Source organism: Lissotriton helveticus, chromosome 4_1 (assembly GCF_964261635.1).
Source record: "Lissotriton helveticus chromosome 4_1, aLisHel1.1, whole genome shotgun sequence".
Taxonomy (NCBI): Eukaryota; Metazoa; Chordata; class Amphibia; order Caudata; family Salamandridae; genus Lissotriton; species Lissotriton helveticus.
Window position 1 is genome coordinate 637,473,236 of NC_136063.1, and position 20,612 is coordinate 637,493,847.

General features: G+C 50.4%; 1 protein-coding gene across 2 annotated transcripts in view; it reads left to right on the top strand.

Annotated features, from left to right (window-relative positions):
* Positions 1-20,612, top strand: part of NSMAF (neutral sphingomyelinase activation associated factor) — a 610,455-nt gene that overhangs the window by 547,772 nt on the left and 42,071 nt on the right. For both annotated transcript variants that reach the window (XM_078687269.1, XM_078687268.1), the window contains one exon: positions 10,685-10,768. In XM_078687269.1, coding sequence (XP_078543395.1) covers positions 10,685-10,768 — 84 coding nt within the window. The remainder of the gene's footprint in view (positions 1-10,684; positions 10,769-20,612) is intronic.

The window sequence follows — 20,612 nt, forward strand, 5'->3', positions numbered from 1 at the left end:
TTGCGCCAGGAGGGCCCCAGAACGGTCAGCTTCAGTGTGCTGTCTCCGTAGATATGCCTTAAAATCTACAGTACGCAAGGATTCTAACGTCTCTGCGTGGTCAATGTATGCTTCTTGCAGGGCCTTCCTCCCCGGATCCACACTCGCCTCATGCTCCAGCCTCTTTAGTCTCTCCTCCACCTCTCCCAATTTCTTGTGAATTTCTTGTCTGGCCCCCACTAGTTGACCCATCGCTACTCCCCGCACCACTACTTTCATCGCGTCCCACACCACCAGGTTAGAAGAAGCGGAGTCCCAATCGTCCTCTAAGTAGTGTGTTAGGGCATCCGACAGGGTCGCCCTAAACGGTCAGTCTTTCAGGAGCTGAGGGTTTAGGCTCCAGGTTTGCACCGGGGTCGGCACTCTGCCCCAGCGGAGAGTGAGCGCCAGGGGCCTATGATCCGAAAAGGTTTTTGCCAGATACTCCGAGGGGCCAACCGACGTAACCAGAGTGCGGAAACATAGGAAGCGGTCTATGCGGGTATGCAAGTCGTGCACCGGTGAGTAAAAAGAGTATTCTTTATAGGAGGGGTGCAGTGTACGCCAGCAATCGGTCAGTCTCCATCCATCTGCCCATGTAACGAATGTGTCAGTCAGCCTCGCAGCACCAGAGTCCTGGAGGGGGGGTGCGACCTGTCTAAGCCCAAATTCAACACAGCATTCCAGTCCCCTCCGAGTATCCAGGGCATGTCTGCCCAGTCTGATAGTGCCAAACCCACCCTATGCAGGAATTTGTCTTGTTTATAATTCGGGGCATAGATACTGCCCAGAACTATCAGAGTGCCATCGAGGGTGCCCTTAACTAGTATATACCTGCCCTGATCGTATATCCTCCTCTCTAGTTCTTCAAAGGGTGTCCCATGGCGAACCCAGATAGTTGCCCCTCTAGAGAAAGCGGAGTATGTCGTGGAGTAGATAGTGCCCCTCCACTTTTTTCTTAACTTGTGCACTTCCGATGTCATGAGGTGTGATTCTAGTAGAAAAGCTATTTGTGTCTGAGGAGAAAGGCATGGACCCTGTGACGTTTCTGCACTGCCCCCAGACCCCGCACATTCCAAGTGACAAGTTTGTACGATCCAACCTGCTCAGCCATGATCATTCGTTAACAGGTCTATCGGTACCGTTAGTCTTTTGCAAGGATCCCAACCTATGAGCGCCCAGGAGAAAACACACCCCAAAATATCTAACAATGACAGAACCAACTCGGCGCAGCTGTATAACCCAACTGAGCCCAACATAAAACATTGTAACATAGCAGTCCAAAGTCTTGTGCATTCGCCATTGGGGGGGCGGCGAAGCACACACACGATCATGATGTTACCGTCATCAGGCGCTGCCGGCTCGACGGCAGTCCAGCCAGAGAGTCTGTTGTACCCATCATTACAAAAGGAAGTCAAACGTTGCATCGGGATAGTCAATGGGACTCCCTCCGCCCCTCGTAGAGTCATATCTTGTATACAGCGTTCACCCACAAGCCGTTATCATTTTAGAACCACCTGGTGTTCTATAGGGTCCTTGCCTACCTCCCGCCTTGCCTTCTAGGACCCCCCAAAGCTCATACAGGGTTCGTGCTTTGTATTGTAAGAAAAGGATACAGTGAAGTGCATTTGAGAGAGCAGTCTCAGGCCGTCTCAGCTGTTCAGTCAATTATCCATCAGCTCATCCGCAACTTGGGGAGTGACCGTGGGGAAAAGGACCACACTGTTTTCCGAGTCCGAATGTATCGTGCCGTCCTCAGAATCCATCGGTATTCTCGTCGCATCTTCTCTGAAGTTACCGGCCATCGCTACCGCCTCAAGCTGGTCTTTCTGCTGTTGTGCCCGGGGCGGGCCCTGTCGGTTCCTGTCCTTCCCCGCTCCTGGGGACCCCCGGCTGTCACGGTCTGAATCCCCTTTTGAGTGCCCGGTATTATCCATTTGGGATCCCGCCTGGCTGCCATCGATGCCCATCACCTCCAGCCATTCATCAGCGTCTGCGGGGCTTTCAAAGAAGTGGGTTTTCCTCCCGTATATTACTTTCAGGCGGGCAGGGAAGAGGAGGGCATATTTTAGCTGTGCCTGCCTGAGTTTCTTTTTGACCTCCAGGTACGACGCCCGCCGCTTCTGCACCATATTGGTATAGTCCGGGTAGAGGGACACCCTTTGGTTCTCGAAATGAATGACGGATTTCTCCCTGGCTCTCCATAGCAGGGTATCTCTATCCCGGTAATTCAAGATCCGGACTATTCAGGGGTGCGGCGGGCGACCCGGTCTGGGCTGACCAGTCGGTATCCTGTGAGCACGTTCCACGCAGAAGTGCGGAGAGAGACAGTCGGCCGCAATCTGGTCGCGGAACCAGCTTTCCATAAATTCCTCTGCCCTCGACCCCTCGCATTTTTCCGGCAGGCCAATCACCCTTATATTGTTGCGGCGATTTCGCCCTTCTGCATCCTCCACCCTATCCAGAAGGGAAGTGACCTGGGTCTGCAGCTCCCGTATAGAGGTAGTATGTTCCGCCACAGTCGGTGTAATGTCTGCAACCTGCAGTCCCTGGTCCTTTACCCTCTCCGCCAGTTTGGCGTGGTCCGCCTTTAGAAGGGAAAAGTTAGTGGTGAGGGTCTCCAATTGTTGTTCCATTGCCAGCCTAGAGTCTCTAATTACATGCAGGATAAGGTCAAGTTTGTCCACTTGCTGTGCTCCTGGCTGCGCCGGCTCCCCAGTCCCCGAACGACCCCCACCGTCTCCCGCTCCAGTCCGTAGGTGGGTCCCTTCCGGATCGCCTGGCCCCTCAGCATGTTTCGGGCCTCTGCGCACCATGGCCTCCCAGAACCGGAGTTGCCTCCGTGCAGGACTCCGTGCCAACTCCGCTCGCCTGGGACGGATGTCCCGCTCAAGCCCTCGTGGGTGTCTATCTCCCAGAGTGGTCAGCCGGGCAACAGTGCGGGGCCAGGGAGGTCGGCACAACTCGCACTAGGTCGAATTCAGAGCACAGCTCCCAGTGTCCGCACCTTCTCCGCTGTCCCACCTCGTCCACCGCTCCCCCGAGGCCCACTCGCCCACGGTCCGACGAGGAGAGCAGGTCAGCAGCGGCCCCAGGCACCGCCCCGCCGCACGTCCGGCGAAATCAGGGGGTCCTGCGCTCTGCCCCAGGCCCAGCATCCTCTCCTCACCGGTGAATCAGGCACCTCATTGCTTCCGCTCCCCCACCTCCTCTTAATGGGCAGTTCTCCCCTCCACTGCAGGCCTCTAGAGGAATGGGGGAGGGGGGGGGGAGGAGGGGGACACAGGGCCGGGGAAATGTCTCACCTCTGCAGGCCCGCTCCTCGTGGCCTCCAAAAGTGTCGCCGGGTCTCCGCGCCCGGCCGTTCACCAAGCCCCCAAAATGGCGCCGATGGGGAGTTTCGGGTGTCCCCAAACACACCACTCAGCCCCGCGACGCGCCTTCTCCAGTCCCCCACGCCTTGCCTTCACAGTTAGATCGGGGGGCCGTTACACGGGAAGGTGCCGGGCTTTCCACTCACCCCCGCCGTCAGCAGGTCCGATTCGCGGCCGTCCTCCACGCAGCGGGAGTGGCGCCAACCGGGGTCCTCACTCCTCCTCCCGGTCGGCCAGGCTCAATGCTTCTCTTCCCCAGCAGCGCCTCCGCCATATTCAGGGTGCGGGTCAAATCTCAGGCGGGGTGAAGCTACCGCAGTGTCCGCCGTCTCCGCGGGAGGCCCACAGCCTCTCCCCAGCTCTCCTCCGTCTGGACCCCGGACACCTCTCACAGCCCCGCCACCGGCCGGCCGGGCGCCTCCTCCACTCACTTCCCGGCTTCTGTGCTTACTGCCTTCAGGGAGGCCTCGTGTGCTCCGGGGCGAAAGGGAGCTCAGCCACACCCGGAACGGAGCCCAAAGCAGCAGCTCAGCTCCTTCTACAGCCGCCGGGTCGTTAGAGCTGCAGAGATCTCCCTTAGCTCCGCTTCTGCAGGATTTAGCTCTCGGCCGGGCCCGGAGCTCTAGCAAGCGTCGTCTGCCATCGTGGCTGTTCGGCCACGCCCCCCCCACCAGAACACACTTGATCAAAATAAAAACATCCAAAGAAACTAGGGTCAAAAAAAGAAGTCTGGCAGACAGAAGACAACCCAAGCCCAGCAGTGGAGCACAGGGAGAGCCAGGGTAGGGAAAGCTGGCAAACCTCAGCAGGTCCAGAACAAGGGTCCAAGGAGACAAGGTGCCAATAGAAGAATCCAAGCAGTCAGAAGGCGATCCTCAAGCCAAGTAGGAAGTCCACAGGGAAGCCAGAGTGGCCAAAGCCACCAGACCACACCAAAGCACTTAGAACAATGGTCAACATGGCCAAGAAGTGCCCAAAGGACAGAAGCTTATATGCCCATCCACCTATACAGGAGAGGGGGTTCTGACCAAGACACAGACTATCTTGCATCTCTGAGCCACTAATAAGTGCTGAAAAGGCCTCAGAGATTCATTCTGTGCCCAACTCGATCCAGAGGATCACTACTCCCCCTGTCCCAAATCTTCCCTCCTTCCACCAAGACATCAACAGAGAATACTAGAGGCTAATGCTCTGAGGGAGAAGGCCACTGGAAGACAACACAAACACACAGAGCAACCTGAAGGACCATCTGAACCAAAGGATAGCCAATGAAAAATCAAACGTAGCTACCCATGAGCCCCAAAGCAATGACTCCCAATTCCCAACAGGCAGTCAAGGAAGGACCAGCAAATTACCAAAACAGCCATACACCCCCAACCCATTAGTGAGGTAGGGACAAGAACCACCCCAGGCTTTGCGGTAGGGCATACAGCCCCTGAGCTGAACATGCCAAACCAAAGCCCATCGTGACTCGATTGTAACACAAGAACAGTGATATGCCAAACCTGTTAATTCGGGCTGATACCACCCAGAAACAGAGACGGACTCCAGCCAGGACAAAACCATAGTGTACAGCCCAGAATTCCCACACCAACCAGGGAAAAAGATCGAAGTTCTGCCCCTGGATAAAAGAAATGCCAGGTGCACAAAAATATAGAACTCGACAGAGACAAACCCACGCTTGAACTATACTGGAACAACAACCAAGCCCCACATACATTTCCCATGTGAATTGCCAACCAGCCAGGAAGGGGAATGGATGACAGAATATCTGGCATCTCCAGGTATACATGGATAATACACTCAGCAGCTCCCAGAGACCCCAAGAAAGCTGTATTATTAGCATATACTGCAAGTAATTTCCCATCTAAACAGAGGTACCTAACCGACAACTCTTATGCCAAGAATCGGAGACCAAAGCTATTTCAAAATAAAAAAAAATCACTCTATGCGAGAGACATCTGTCTGTGTTACCCTCCATGTAAACCTCTGATGGGGCCTATGATTATTCAACCTCTTGACCTAGATGTGAAACAAGCATGGGCATGCAGCAAAAGCTTGAAAGCCAGAGCAGAAAAACACCCCTATATCCAGCCCGAGGTCAGGAAGAGAAGCCTATGAAGAGACTATGCAGTACAGGTCCTCCCCAGAAGCAATGAGGATGAGACTGGTCAGTCCACAAGGACTAACGGGACATTTTCCCAGGGATATGGGGGTATAAGGAAGGTGCATGATCACTATCTGCACTTTTTGGGAACATGAAGCCTTAGCAAGGACGCAGTAGATACTGAAGATAGACTGCTGACTCAGGAACACTGGCCACCCCTGCCACATCCAAGCAGTTACTAGGAAGTCAGGCTGTTCTACCCGAAAGACCCTGCAGTGTGCCCTTACCAGTACATAGATAGCAGCTTAGAGCACTGACCACCGAAAACTACACAAATAGAATGGAGGAGGCCAGCCCACCCAATTGCATTGCTCTCCAATATTGAGCTAGGAGAGGCTAAAGGTAAGCGAAGTAGTAGGTCCAAGACAAGTCTGGAATGTAAAGCAGTGTCAGCAGGAGTAGACCAATTAAATAAAACTCTGTGGGTTGGCTCGTACTTTATAGTCCTCTAGCGAGGGAAGGGGCAGAAAGAGACTACAGAGTAGAGGAGGGTGAGGAGGCATTTTAGGTCTCACCTACAGACAGCTTTTACCTATGTGTTGTCTTAGACCTATTGTGTTCAGTTCCAATCCTTACAGCGGATTTTGGGTCAGCTTATTACTTTTCGTTTGTTTACTTTCTTAGAAGTATAATTTCCTTGTTTCTTATTCACTGGCTTTCCTTCCTCTTCTTGTGTTGTCCTTCTCCTGAGCATTGTTTACCATCCTTCCACACCTCACATGAACTTCGTTTTTCTTTTTCTTTGAGCGCTCCATAGGAGTGGATGTTTGTTTTCTCTCTCCCTTTTGTGATGCTTCCCCCCCTCACATCACCATTGTCTCTCCTCCTCCAGGCTTTCTGTGCTGCTACCCACCACTCGCAGCTCATCCATACAAGTCAGCAACTGATATTTTTGCCAGGTTCCAATAAAGAGCAGATTTGATTGGCTTGGTTTTCTTTTATATCCTGCCTTCCACCTGTTGCATGAAAGTCCAAGCTTTGGCACACAAAGGCAGCATTAATGGCACTGTAGGGAGATAGCAGGCTATTGTACTCACTCAGCCTGCATTTTCAGCAGACGTTTTACTTGGACTGTGTAGATGTCTCTTTCCTCAAGGGCTCATAAATCTGCTCCCCAGACTGTTGCAGAACACTAGATGGCCACAGCATTTTCTCCAGACCTAAGCCATGTGGAAAGTAAATAGCAGACATTTTCCTTTAAATTCGGACACTTGCTTTGACAGGTGTTACGTTCTTGTAAGCCCTTCGTCTTATTTGTGTAACTGGGTCTATGGCAGCAGGCTTGTTTTAAACTCTGACACTTTCCTACGTGAAATTTTGATAAATAAACCATGCCATTTATAAAATATTGATGTAATGTTCATTTTCGAGACACCTTTGTTTTGAGCTGCCCATCTTAATGAGTTAATGCAGTGGTTCCCAAACTTTTATAATCATATACGCAGGGTGTTTCTTATTACTTAAGGCAGCGCCTCTAATAAAATATTCCTAGTTACACTTCTTTGCCCAGGCCTTTTTAGGAGTACCCTCTCAAACCTTTTTATCCCTCTTACAGTGCTAGATAGCACCCCAATGCATGTATGCCCCATTGCCAAAGTGTTTCTGTTCTTGAAGAATATTTGCATGCATTTTCATTTCTATCCATGTCATATGTGCCAACCCACCTGTCTCAGCAGGGTGACTCATGATTTTTCAAATCACATACAGCTTTATTTTTGCTCTCTCCTCCCTAAAATTGCCACCAAATCAATGCAAGTAAAATAAATTCCTCTGATTCGTTTTAAACGTCCCTCTTTCTTGCATCCAAATGTTGGCATTATGCCGTATAAATGTGTTTCTTTTCTCATCATTTAGTTCATTTTGTTTTATCAGCACTTCCCACTGGAAGTGAGGCCTTTCGGTGGATTGGTGAGTTGCTTGGCTCTAGTTGCTTTTTGTTTTATCCACTTATTGTGGACGCGATCCTGTGAAACCCATAGCCACTCCCCTTTCTAATAGTGCTCTTATTTAACTCGGGCAGTGGGCATCCGTGCTGCTGGCTCACCGAAGGCATGCCAAAGGCAAGACTGTATTTGCCCGGACTGCAACGTGCTCCAGGAACCCTGGTCCGCAGAAGAGTGCCGTGTTTAAGTACTCTGGCTCTGAACAGCTAGCATAGGGTCCTTCAAGTCTGGTACCCACTCCATTTAAACCTTTCTAATATGGATAACACCTGTAATTATTGCAACGTCTCCCTGAATTCAGCTTTACCAGCGGAGATGGGACAGGCACCACTCTGCAAAGGTAACTCTCACTGTTTTAGTATTAATTGTAGAGCCATGGTTAAACAGAAATTGGATATTTTAAATGTTCTGAACTACAGCCCAATGCACTGTTTCTTACGGACAAGAGGCTTAATGATGCCTCGATGCCCGAGATAAGACAAGCTAATCTGGAAGGCAAGATTGCACCGCCAAAAAGGGCTGTATCTTGGCCATTGTTTTCAAGTCCCATCTCAATTGATCCATCTCAAATCTCCAAGTTCTTGAGAGTGAATGCTTAATCTTTTCACTACAGTTAATTTGCAGTTTCTTTTTTCTGGAGCCCTTATATATCTTGATCCAAAACAGTGTCCCCGCCCCAACCCTCGGGGCCATATAAAGGTATTTCCCGCAATCTACCCAAGGATATCGCCCCCCACCCCAGGCTACACAATTTTCCAAATTCAGTATGCTAAGTAAATTTAAATCTTCACTTTGACAGCAATCTTTTGACCTCCGCTGCTACGTTCTCAATGACCTTAAAGACATTCAGCTCTTACATCGTGTTAATGCCCCCACTCATGTAGCTGGCCATATTTCAGACCCGGTGTTCACTAATTTAATTAACCTTGAGCTAGCCTCACCTATTCCTCTAATATGGTTAAACCACTGTGCAATACCTATTTTGCATCCCGGTAGAAATTGGGGTCTCTTCCAGCACCATTATTCCTATCATTACCAGCCACTGGTTCGAACTATCATCTTCTCAGTTTTGCAATCTCTTATCTGCTTCTACACCAGCTCTTAGGGCCACATGTACAAAGGCTTTTTGTGGTCGCAAACAGGCCAATTTTCAGAATCTGTCTGTGAATGCATAAAAGGGTTTTCCACTTGTACAAAGTCCTATTTGTGATTCGGTAACCTATTACTAAATCGCAAATTGGGTTTGCTGTTCGGTTTTAGGAAGGGGCATGCTTAGGGCATGCATTCCTAATAATGAATCGCAGTAGCATGTGTGAATGTTTCGCGACCGAAATGTAGTTGCAAAACATTCAAATTTTACTACCTATTTCAAGTAGGTGGTAACCAATTCACAAATGGGAAGGGGTTCCCAAGAAACCCCTTCCCCTTTGTGAATGTTTGTAAAAACATTTTTTAAGAGGAGGCAGGAGTCCAACGGATCAAAAAATGTAAGACAACTTTTAATTTTTTATTTTATAAACTCATTCCGTTTTCCTTCAAGGAAAATGGGCTGCATTAAAAAAAGATTGCTTTATTGAAAATCAATAAAAGGCATGGTGGTCTGCTGATCCCAGAAGGCCACCATCTCTGTGATTTTGTTGATTCCTAATGGGTTGTAAATAGAGACACATCTCATTACTAATAATGAGGTAGGTCCATTTGTGACTCACTGGGAATTGCAAAATGTGTCAAAGACACCTTTGTACATTGGTATTTGCAATTACTAAATAGCGATTTGCAAAGATTCTCTATTTGGTAATCCCAAACTATTACATTTGTGCATGTGGCCCTTAATTCCAATGTGAATGTTGTTAATAACTCTGGCTATATGTGTCTTGTCTCTACTTTGGACTTGATTATCATCTGTATCATGTAGTCATTTTACTGAGATGTTCTGTTTGGGGCAGCTATTTTAGACCTGACACCCTTCGGTGGTAGTCCCCCAAACATTTTGCCTTCACCCCTCCTGTTTTGTTGAGTTTCTTTTTTAGTTGATTTTAAAACTCTGAGCACTTTACTACTGCTAACTATAGCTAAAATGCATGTGAGCTCTCTCTAAAACATGGTACAATAGGCCTACACCTATTTGGCACATATAATTTACATTTAAGCCCCTAGTAAATAGTACTACATATACCCATGGTCTGTAAGTTAAATGCTATTAGTGTGCCTGCAGCACTCATTGTGCCACCCACTAAAGCAGCCTTTTACCTGCCTCAGTCCTGCCACTGCAGCCTGTAGTGCAATTTTAAACTGCCATTTTGATCTTGCAAAATAAACTTTTCGCCAGGCCTAACCTTAATTTTTAATACATATAGGTCACTCCTAAGGTAGGCCCTAAAGAAATGTGTTATATAAACACTTGAAGTTCTGTCCTCAGGTTTCCGTCAGCACTTTCAGGAGTTTTTTTTCTTTTATTTAAAAAAAAAAGAAAGAAAATGCTTTGAACCTAAAGCTTACACAACAAGATGATTGACATGGTGCTGAAACCTTTCAACCACTCACCCCAGTTAAGAGATCTGGGTTTAATCCATCGTTCTTTTGCGCACTATGCCACCCCAGTTTGGACCCAGCCATGCAAATCAATCTTGACCCAGCTCCTCATGGGAACCGTCCTGCCTGAAATGCCAGGCCAGGTCCTCACTGGACCGGAAACAAGCATCTTGGTACCGGTTTCGGGGTATAACTCCTCATTAGCTGGGCTAGCTTGAATCCAGTGGCACAGTGAGCAAGGGGACCATCTCTGACCACAAGCCATAGCACCTATTTGCAGCTGACTTGCAGATCTCTCTGTCTTAATACAGTAGACCACGATTTGTGTCCTATAAGAAATTCTGCAGAAAGATGGGTGTGCTAGAGAAGAAGATATTGGGTTAAAGGGAGTGGGAGGAGAGAGCCAGCAACAACATGGTCTGTGTGGTAACTACAGCGCGTGACCTCATGGGCTGCTCTGATCTCAGAAGAATGTGAAATGTTGTACAGTAACTGCACGTGTGTACTCGGGCGCTGGCACTGTACTAGCAGGAAAAGGAACATTAATGCACAATGCAAATTGTTTCCCTCATTCTCTGTTTCTGAGGTAGGTCGATTGCTTGATGCCTCCTGCATTTTTATTAACCATGAATGCCTCGTTTCTGTTCTAGGTGTGGAGTTGCAAACCCTCAGACGTTTCCGCTGCTAAGAGAAATGACTTTCACTTGTTAACGGAATTGGAACATGACGCCAGTGTGAGTAAGCAGATGTATCTACTCTTAGTCAGTGTTCCATTCACAGTTTAGTTCCAGGTTTAACATGTTACTTGTGTGTGGATAATGCATGCTGCTGTTGTACTAAATGTATGATTTCATGTTCTTGTTTTTTTCTGAGTATTTAACGAAACCTCATGAGAAAAACTTATTTAACATCTCGAAGAATGTCTGTTGGAAACAGACCTATAGATGCGACCTTCCGAGGTCCTCCAACTCAGTAATCTTATAACTTTGTATTTTGCACCCCATTTGTTCTAGAGATTCGTACTCTGGCCAGCAAGCAGTACATGCGACGGTAATGAACTCGGGGTTGTGACTATCATATGACTTTGTGATGTCAAACAATGAGCCCCTCTGCTCTTCCTAATTCTAGCAAGCTGCCTCTGTCTTATGGACAGGTTAAAGTAGTTGGACGAGTCCACTTTACTTCAGATGCTCTGTCAAAGTAAATGCAGATCTCCTGTTGATGCAGTTCCTGCCAGATGTATTCCCTTTTTAAAAGGATTTATAATAAAATATATTTTTGACGTACTGATTTTGTCCCTATCCTCCGACCTTGTTCCTGCTTCTTTTAAAAAGTGGTGCAAATTTTTGTTTTTGACGAAATCAGGACTCGACTGCTTCAGAAACCTCTAATTGTTGTTCTATTTCTGTTCCCCTTGCAACGTGCAACATACTAGAAACTCAAGCTAAACTGTTGTGCTCATTTCTAAAATTTGGCGAAGCTGTTGATGATGCACAATAAGGTTTTTGCCAGAGTAGAAATTAAACAACTATTGCATCGGCTCTGGGCGATCTCACACTTACCACTGATGTCGACAGAGTCAATGCTTTGGTTTCACTTGACCTGTCGTCTGCATTGTGCTATGCAGATTGTACTCTTCCTTTAAAGGAGTAGCACTACGATAACATTGGCAGAGCGATGTTGGGCATTGTTTCCTTCAGAGATTTCAGAAGGTAACACTAGGGCCCTTCTTTTCCTCCATAAATAAAATCTCCTGTGGTGTTCTGCAGAGCTATACCCTTTCTCCTTACTTGTTTAATGTGTAAGCAGGGCCACTGGAGTTAGGTGGCAGGGGATAGGCAAATTATGCAACAGGATTCAGCAAATTATGGTGCAAGCTATTCCATCACATTTATCAACATGTAATATGTTTTGACATTAAAAAAGACCCTGCTCTTCAAATGCATAGTCAGGTTGGATCTTAGACCTTCTTCTATTTTTTATGTGACAAACATCTGGCCTATACTTTCTTCCTTATCTACCTTTTCAACCTATAGAAGGAAAACTAGACATTGCTGTGGCCTTAATTGGTGCTAGGTGTGATTATTGTAATGGGGCCTATTTTGACATCAAGTCTTCACTGATTCATCGTCTCCAGTCTATACGAACCCGGGTTGCTCATACTATTTTATGGGTGCCTCTGGATTGACGAGCTTCCCCAATATTGAAATCTTACCATTGGCTACCCGCACAGGCTTAAATGTCTTTTAAGATACTCTGCATTGTATATCGCTTTGGTATGCAAGAGTGCCCAAATATATTTTCTGATCGGACACTGGCCTCCCAGATTAATTGGTTCCTCCAATCTGCTACTTTAGTAAGTTACTAGATTTCAGAGATCTCGTAGTGGACCAACCCCAAACTGTCACTGGCTTACAGTGGGTACTTGTAACAGCAGATTCCTCACCATTGGAATAACCCCTGGTGCTCGAATAGGGTCAAGACAACGGCACAGGTAAAATTAAATACAAATAAAATAAAACCACTTCCCTTGCTCTCACCGCATAGCTGACTCTACGATAGGGTGAGCGCAAGATAAGTGGTTTTATTTATTTATTTATGTAATTTTACCTATCCTATCATCCGTCGACTCCCATTCCCCCCCCCCCCACACACACACACAGTCTGCCTACTGAGCACTGACTCTGCATAGTATGGACTTGCCCAAATAATGGGGCTTACTCGTCTGAAAGGATTGGGCTCTGAGCACAGACTGTTTGTAATTGGGGCTTGCCCACCTAATGTGCTTGAGTCTCTGCAGGGAGCTGGCTTTATGAGTCTCTGCAGGGAGCTGGCTCTATGCACAGTCTGTGTATTGAGCGCAGACTGTGCGTAGTAGTAGCTTGTCCTCGTAATGGGGTTTGTATATCTCGAGGGAGTCTGCTCACTGAACGCTGACTATGCATAGTAGGTGTTTAGGTCTCTGGAGTGAGTTTGCTCGATGCAGAATCTACACACTCAGTGCTGACTATGTGTAGTAAGGGCTTGCCCCCCCCCCCCCAGTAACGCTGGCATGTGAGGATGGAGTGGGCTCTAGGCACAGACTGTGCATAATATGGACTTACCCCCTAACAGGGCTTAGGTCTCTGGAGGGAGTGGGCTCTAAACACAGTCTGTGCACTCAGCACTAACTGTATAGTAGAGGCTTGCCCACCCTAATAGTGTTTTGTGTGTATGGAAGGAGTGGACTCTATGCGCAGTCTGCAAAGGCCAAATGTGGCATGGGGTTGGCCTTGTGTATTATAATAAAATATTACTTTGTTTAAAAAAAAAATAGAAAATCACTGAAAGAGAAAATGTTATAGTCAGGAATTGTAGTTATATCTTACTTTAAATTTTAAAAAAACCTTAAAGTCACTGGAAAAAACAAATTTGAAAGGGACGTTATAGTTAGGTGTGCACGTCAGTTAAAGCATATTAAACAAACAAAACTACTGAAATTCACCAGTCATAGTTATGTCAAGTAACTATAACTAGTGACCTAAAGTAGCTATAACTCGTTCCTTTCCACGCACTGCTAATCTGAAAGAGACACGTTAGTGATAGATTCCTTACCTTAGAATATCCACAGGTGTCAGACTGGATCCTTAATTTTTTTGCGTAGCAGTACCCTTGCGCGTCGGTAGGCGTCGTCTGCGGCTCCGCGTCCGTCGTCGGCGTCGTGGGCGCCGTGATGACGTCGTCGGAGTACTTAGAAGCCGCCTCCGCGTGCTGACGTCAGTTCTTATTTTTTCCGTGCCAGCAGTGCAGATCCGGAAAAAGTGGTACCTTAGTCACTTTTTGACTAAACTTTTTTGATCTTTTGATCATCCTTTTTCGAAGTCCTCGACTCCGAACGGTGCCGGTAGGGATGCCGGGTTTTAAGCCCTGTGAGGATTGCGACCGGCTGATGTCGGTCACCGACCCTCACCGTCGGTGTCTCCACTGTCTCGGCGTCGATCACGACGACAAGACCTGTTCCGACTGCCGGGCCCTAACTTCGAAGGCTAGGCGGGAGCGGCCCCGCAAGCGGCTCGAACTCCGGCAGTCGGCCCCGCGCCGAGAACGGTCCCGGTCTGGACGGGGGTCGAGGGACCGGTCGCAGGAGAGGAGCCATCGGAGCTCCGGGAGTCGACCTCACTCCTCAGGGTCGAAGTCGTCAGGTAAGCACAAGAAGTCGAAGAGACGTCATCGCTCTTCTGACTCCCCCCGACGCTCGCGCGATGCGGCTGGGGGTTCAGGTGACACTGCCCACGCGGCTCCGTCGGAGTCACAGGCGCCGCGTCCGGCCCCATACCCTTCGGTCCCTGGGCCTCACGCGGCGCCGGAGGAGATCGAGCGGTTCCTCATGGCCATGAGGTCCCTCACTCCTCCGACGAGCTCCGCAGCGCCTTCGGGCCCAGCGGATCCGTCTGGGGGGCCTAGCGGGTCGGGGGCTTCGGTCCCGACGCCGTCGGGTGCTTCAGCTCCAACGCCGCCGGCCCCTGCTGGATCCGGTTCCGGATACGGGTCGTCACCGGTGGACCTAATGACCTCCCCGGCGCCGGCCCCTCAGGTGTCACCCCCGGCGCCGTCCTCGGGCGGCGCCGTCCCCGATGCTTCCCTCGACTCGGTTCCGCTGGGCGCCGCTTCAGACGCCGTTCAGAGAGTTCACTTTCCATGAACCGGCCCCATCATTTACTAACCCTGAGTACCAGGAGATGGGTGATGAGGAGTATTGGGAGGGGTCTGAAGACCCTCTGACACGTGAATGTCAGCCCCAGGAGGACTGGACAGGTGAACTTGGGGATGCCAGTGGTCTGGACACCTCGCCAGACACTGGCTTTGTCTCACCTCCTACCGTGGCTACGGAGGAGGGGGCAACCTACAGTGTGGTGTTGATGAGGGCAGCCAAGGCCTTGGGCCTTGAGCTCCCCGTCGCGGCCGTGAGGACTAACCTCCTCACGGAGGTCCTTAAGCCGCAGTCATGCTCAGCCGAGCCTCTGCTGCCGTTTAACGAGGCCTTAACCGACGTTCTTTTGGGCACTTGGTCCAAGCCCGCTACAGGTTCGCCTGTAGATAGGAACGTGGCCAGATGCCACCGCCCGGCCCCGGGCAACCCTTGTTTCCTGTCCACCCACCCCACCCCTGAGAAGCCTGGTGATTCAGGCCTCAAACTCCCAGACCGCATTCCCGTCGGCGCCGCCTGACAGGGAATCCAAGAGGTACGAGCAATACGGCAAGAAGGTATTCTCCTCCCTGAGTCTGGGACTGCGGTCTTCCAACACCGCGTGCCTCTTGGGCCGTTACACTCACTCTGTGTGGGATACGGTCGCGGACGTGCTGCCAGAATGCCCGTTGGAGGTACGGGCTAAACTCGGCCAAGCCCTTGTGGAAGGCCGAGATGCGGCACCTTATTCGATCCGGTGTGGACTGGATACCACCGACTCTCTGGGCAGAGCGATGGCAACGACGGTGGCGATTCGTCGCCACGCCTGGTTGAGATCCGCAAACTTCTCGGCAGATGTCCAAAACACACTCATGGACATGCCGTTTGATGGCCGTCGCCTTTTTGGCGACAAGGCAGACCATGCGCTTGAGCGCTTTAAGGACTCCAGGGCTACGGCCAAGTCCTTGGGCCTCTCGGCCCCGCGCCAGCAATCGGCTGCCTTTTACTCCTTTCGTGGCCACGGAAGGGGTGCACCCACACGTGCTGCCAGCCACGCTCCGCAGGGTAATACCCAACGCGGTGGCGACCGTGGAAACCGCCGTGGCGGCGGTCGGGGACAACGGCGAGGTCAGTCGACACCTTCCCCCGCAGCATCCCCCTCAAAACCCTCCTAGTCCGTGCTTTCAGGCCCATGTGACGCCAGTGGGGGGGCAGGGTTCGCCATCACCTCCTCCACTGGCGCACTGTCACGTCGGACAGGTGGGTGCAGCAAATCGTCCGAAGGGGCTACTCCCTCCCCTTCGAGGCGACCCCTCCAGCCATGCCACCGCAGTACCACCGCGTATCGGGGGATCATTTGCGGCTTCTGCAGGAGGAAGTTACGGCCCTCTTGGCCAAGGGGGCCATCGAGTGCGTTCCTGGGCCAGAAATAGGGTGTGGTTGCTACTCCCACTACTTTCTGGTACCCAAGAAGGGCCAAGGGGGCCTACGCCCTATCTTGGACCTAAGGAACGTCAACGGCTTCCTCCGGAAGGAGAAGTTCAAGATGCTGACACTGGCTCCGGTCTTAGCTGCCCTGGACCCAGGAGACTGGATGGTAGCGTTGGACTTGCAGGACGCTTATTTCCACATCCCCGTCCTGCCGGCCCACCGGCGCTACCTGCGGTTCACGGTTGGCCACGAGCACTTTCAGTATACCGTGCTCCCCTTCGGCCTTAACAGCGCCCCACGGGTGTTCACAAAGGTGATGGCGGTGGTCGCAGCTCATCTGCGTAGGTTGGGGATTTCAGTCTTCCCCTACCTCGAAGACTGGTTGTTGAAGGCAGGCTCGCCCCAGACAGTCGTCAGCCACCTCCAGACAATGGCAGACCTCCTGCACCAGCTGGGGTTCTCCCTCAATGTGCCGAAGTCACACCTGTGCCCCTCTCAGAAGCTCCTCTTCATCGGAGCGGTTCTGGACTCGGGTTTATCCTCCCGAACAGCGGGTCCGGGATATACAGGCTCTGATTCCACTCTTTCAGCCTTTATCCCGGGTCTCGGTCAGGTTGACGCTGCGGCTTCTGGGGCTGATGGCCTCCTGCATCCTACTGGTGCATCACGCCAGGTGGCGGAGGCTGGCCCTGCAGTGGGACCTGAAGTTTCAGTGGGCCCAGCATCAGGGCAACCTCTCCGACCACGTCCTGATCTCGGAGGGCACTGCGAGACAGCTGCAGTGGTGGCTCACGGACTGCGATTGGGTCAGCGGCAGATCCCTCCCCCAACCGGAGCACGTAGTTGTGACGGATGCGTCCCTCCAGGGCTGGGGAGGCCACATGGGAGAGGCGGAGATCAGAGGCCTCTGGTCTCCGGCGGAGGCCCGGCTCCACATCAACCTTTTGGAGTTGCGGGCGATTCGTCTAGCACTGAAAGCATTCCTCCCCTCTGTCCGGGGGAGTGTAGTGCAGGTGTTCACGGACAACACCACCGCCATGTGGTACTGCAACAAACAAGGCGGGGTGGGGTCGTGGACCCTTTGCCAGGAGGCTCTGCGCCTCTGGCAGGTTCTCTGAACGCCAGGGCGGACAAGCTCTGCCGTCGGTGCATTATGGATCACGAATGGCGTCTGAACTCGAACGTGGCGCAAGGCCTCTTTCAGCGATGGGGAGAGCCTTGGTTAGATCTATTCGCCACCGAAGAGAACGCGCAATGTCATCAGTCCTGCGCGTTGGATTTTCCAAGGCGGCACTCGCTCGGAGACGCTTTTCGTCGCGAGTGGAGTTGCGGTCTGTTGTACGCCTTTCCGCCTATACCACTTCTACCCAGAGTGCTGAAGAAGATCAAGCGCGAACGGGCCCAAGTCATCCTTGTGGCTCCGGACTAGGCACAAAGATACTGGTATCCAGAGCTACTCAGTATGTCAGTCGATCCCCCAGTTCGTCTGCCTCTTCAGGAGGACCTTCTGTCGCAGCAGCAGGGGACGGTCCTCCACCCGAACCTGTCCAGTCTCCACCTCCATGCTTGGAGATTGAGCGGCGACAGTTGAGGCCATTTGACTTGCCTCCTGAAGTCTGTGATGTCATTCTGGCAGCCAGGCGTCCCTCCGCAAAGTCGGTATATGCCTGCAGGTGGAAGAGATTTGTGGCATGGTGCACAGCAAAGGCTGTGGATCCTCTTGCTGCCCCTCTCTCCGAGGTTCTTCTCTTCCTTCTTTCTCTTGCCCAGCAGAGCTCTGCTCTGGGCACTATCAAGGGCTACCTTTCTGCCCTTTCAGCCTTTCTGAGGCTGCCTGATCAACCTTTTTTGTTCAAGTCCCCTATTGTAAATCGTTTTCTAAAGGGCATCACACACACGTTTCCTCCTGTTCCGTTTGTGATGCCTCAGTGGGACTTGAACCGTGTTCTTACATTTCTGATGTGCGCTCCCTTTGAGCTACTTCACAACTGTCCTCTCCGCCTTCTTACTCTGAAGACTGCTTTCCTGGTTGCCATCACCTCTGCCAGGAGAGTGAGTGAGCTCCAGGCTCTTTCTTGTACTCCTCCTTTCCTTTCTGTCCATCCGGACAAGGTTGTGTTGCGTACTAAGCCATCTTTCCTGCCCAAGGTTGTCACAGCCTTCCACATCCGGCAGTCTATCACCTTACCGACCTTCTTTCCGCCACCGCATCCCTCTAAAGAGGAAGAGCGGCTCCACCGTCTGGACCCAAAACGTGCGCTCTCATTCTATTTGGATCGCACACGCCAGTTCCGGGTGGATGACCAACTCTTTGTTGGTTACGTGGGCGCTAAGAAGGGGAAAGCGGTACACAGGAGGACCATCTCCCAGTGGATCATCTTGTATATCCAGGCATGTTACTCCTTGGCTAAGAAGGAACCCCCTGTTGGATTGCGGGCTCATTCCACCCGAGCCACGGCGACTACGACTGCCCTGGGCCGGGGAGTGCCCTTACAAGACATCTGTCAGGCAGCTACGTGGGCATCGCTGCACACGTTTGCAAGACACTACTGCCTGGACAGTCAAGTCTGGAGGGATGGATTCTTTGGCCGTTCTGTCCTCCAGGACTTTCTGGTGTGATTATTGGTTCGCAGACCCACCACCGGGGTTGGCATTGCTGGGGTATCTATTCTAAGGTAAGGAATCTATCACTAACGTGTCTCTTTCAGATGCACAAGTTACTACTTGTGTAACGATATATCTGTAAGAGACATTAGTTAGTGATAGATTCCTTACCGACTCACCCATGCTCCCCGTTCTGCGAACCGATATCTAGGGTTAGGGTTATCCCCTTTCAGGGCCCTAGTTTCAATGGCTCCAGTGTTGGTTTTTAACATGGCTCGGCGCTTCTGGCGCGGAAAAGCTGTGTCTAAGAACTGTGTCTAAGAACTGACGTCAGCACGCGGAGGCGGCGTCTAAGTACTCCGACAACGTCATCACGGCGCCCACGACGCAGACGACGGACGCGGAGCCGCAGACGACGCCTACTGACGCGCAAGGGTACTGCTACGCAAAAAAAATCCGGATCCAGTCTGACGCCTGGGGATATTTGAGGTAAGGAATCTATCACTAACTAATGTCTCTTACAGATATATCGTTACACAAGTAATAACTTGTGCATTACCCCACATAGTGCGTCACTCATGACCTGATATAGACCTCATTGATAACGTGACTGCATGAGTTATAGGTACTTTAGTGCACAAGTTATAGTTACTTGTGATAACTATAACTGATGAGTGAGTGCGAGAAACTTATGTCACCTGGAAGCAAGAAGAAACAAAAGTGAGCCAGAAAGATGAGAAAGGTAGACAGATAAATAGATAAGAGGAAAGAGAGGCTGAATAGGTGTAGAAATAGTGGGTGGAGAAACTAAGCCCTGTCCTGCCCATTTTAGCGCAGTGTGTGAGTGCATGATTAACTGAGGGTAGCCTTTGCTTTTTTGTAATCATCTAAAACTTACCAGACCATTCTTGTGCTTTTGGCACAACAGTTCACCTTATGCTGTTTGTATGGTTTTGTAATGGTAGACTTATGTAATGGCTGCTTCTCCTGATGTTGTAGAGGTGATGTTTGTTTGATAAATAGGGTGAGCCCCCTGTGACTAAGTGAAATGGCAGGATGTGTTCTGAATACGCCTTGTGCCAAAAAGATGAGCTGCACCATTTCCAAATCACTGTATTAGGGTGTCTGGTGCATATATTTTTTTCTAGTTTGCACTCTAAAAACCTAATGATCTCTAGACAACAAATTGTTAAAAGCATTTTCTTTTTTCAATTACACCAAAGAGTCGGGCAAGTAGTGATTATGCATTTAACGAAATGTAGGACCTAACATCATTAGTACTTTTCGTTGCCAGTGGAAACAAGACCGTGGCAAAGTGAAAATGCCCTCTGGCTTCACTTATGTTTGCATGTGGGTTGCTATACATTGATTCTGAAGGATACTTCTAACTGCAGATTTCTCATCTTGTGAATCTCTCCAGGTCCCAAACTGAATCTGGAAAAGTATTTGCAATAGCTGCCCCATGCTAGCAGGTGGCACCATCAGCCTTCAGTACAATTCCATCCGACCTCTTGACATGACCGCATGAAGCCTCACATGACCGCCATCCCTGTGCATTTATGTCCATTCCTTTTTTTCCGTGCCCTATGATGTGGATCCAGAGCTTCCAAGACAGTGCGCATGGATGTTTTGTCAAGAACAAAACCTTGGCAGATCATGCCAATATTATTTCTAGATATGTTCAGGTGTTGCTTTGCTTGCCAAGGGCACAGTTGAGGTGGTTACCTGAAATGGGGAGGAGCAGGGCAGTTCCCTACACTTCCTGGTCACCAAGAAGAGCAAGGTACTGTGGTCAATGTCCTATGCATCAGAGGTGTGGCATGGGGCATTTTCTGCAGTTGGCGCGCCTGTGGTAGATCTACTGTTTCCTGCACGAA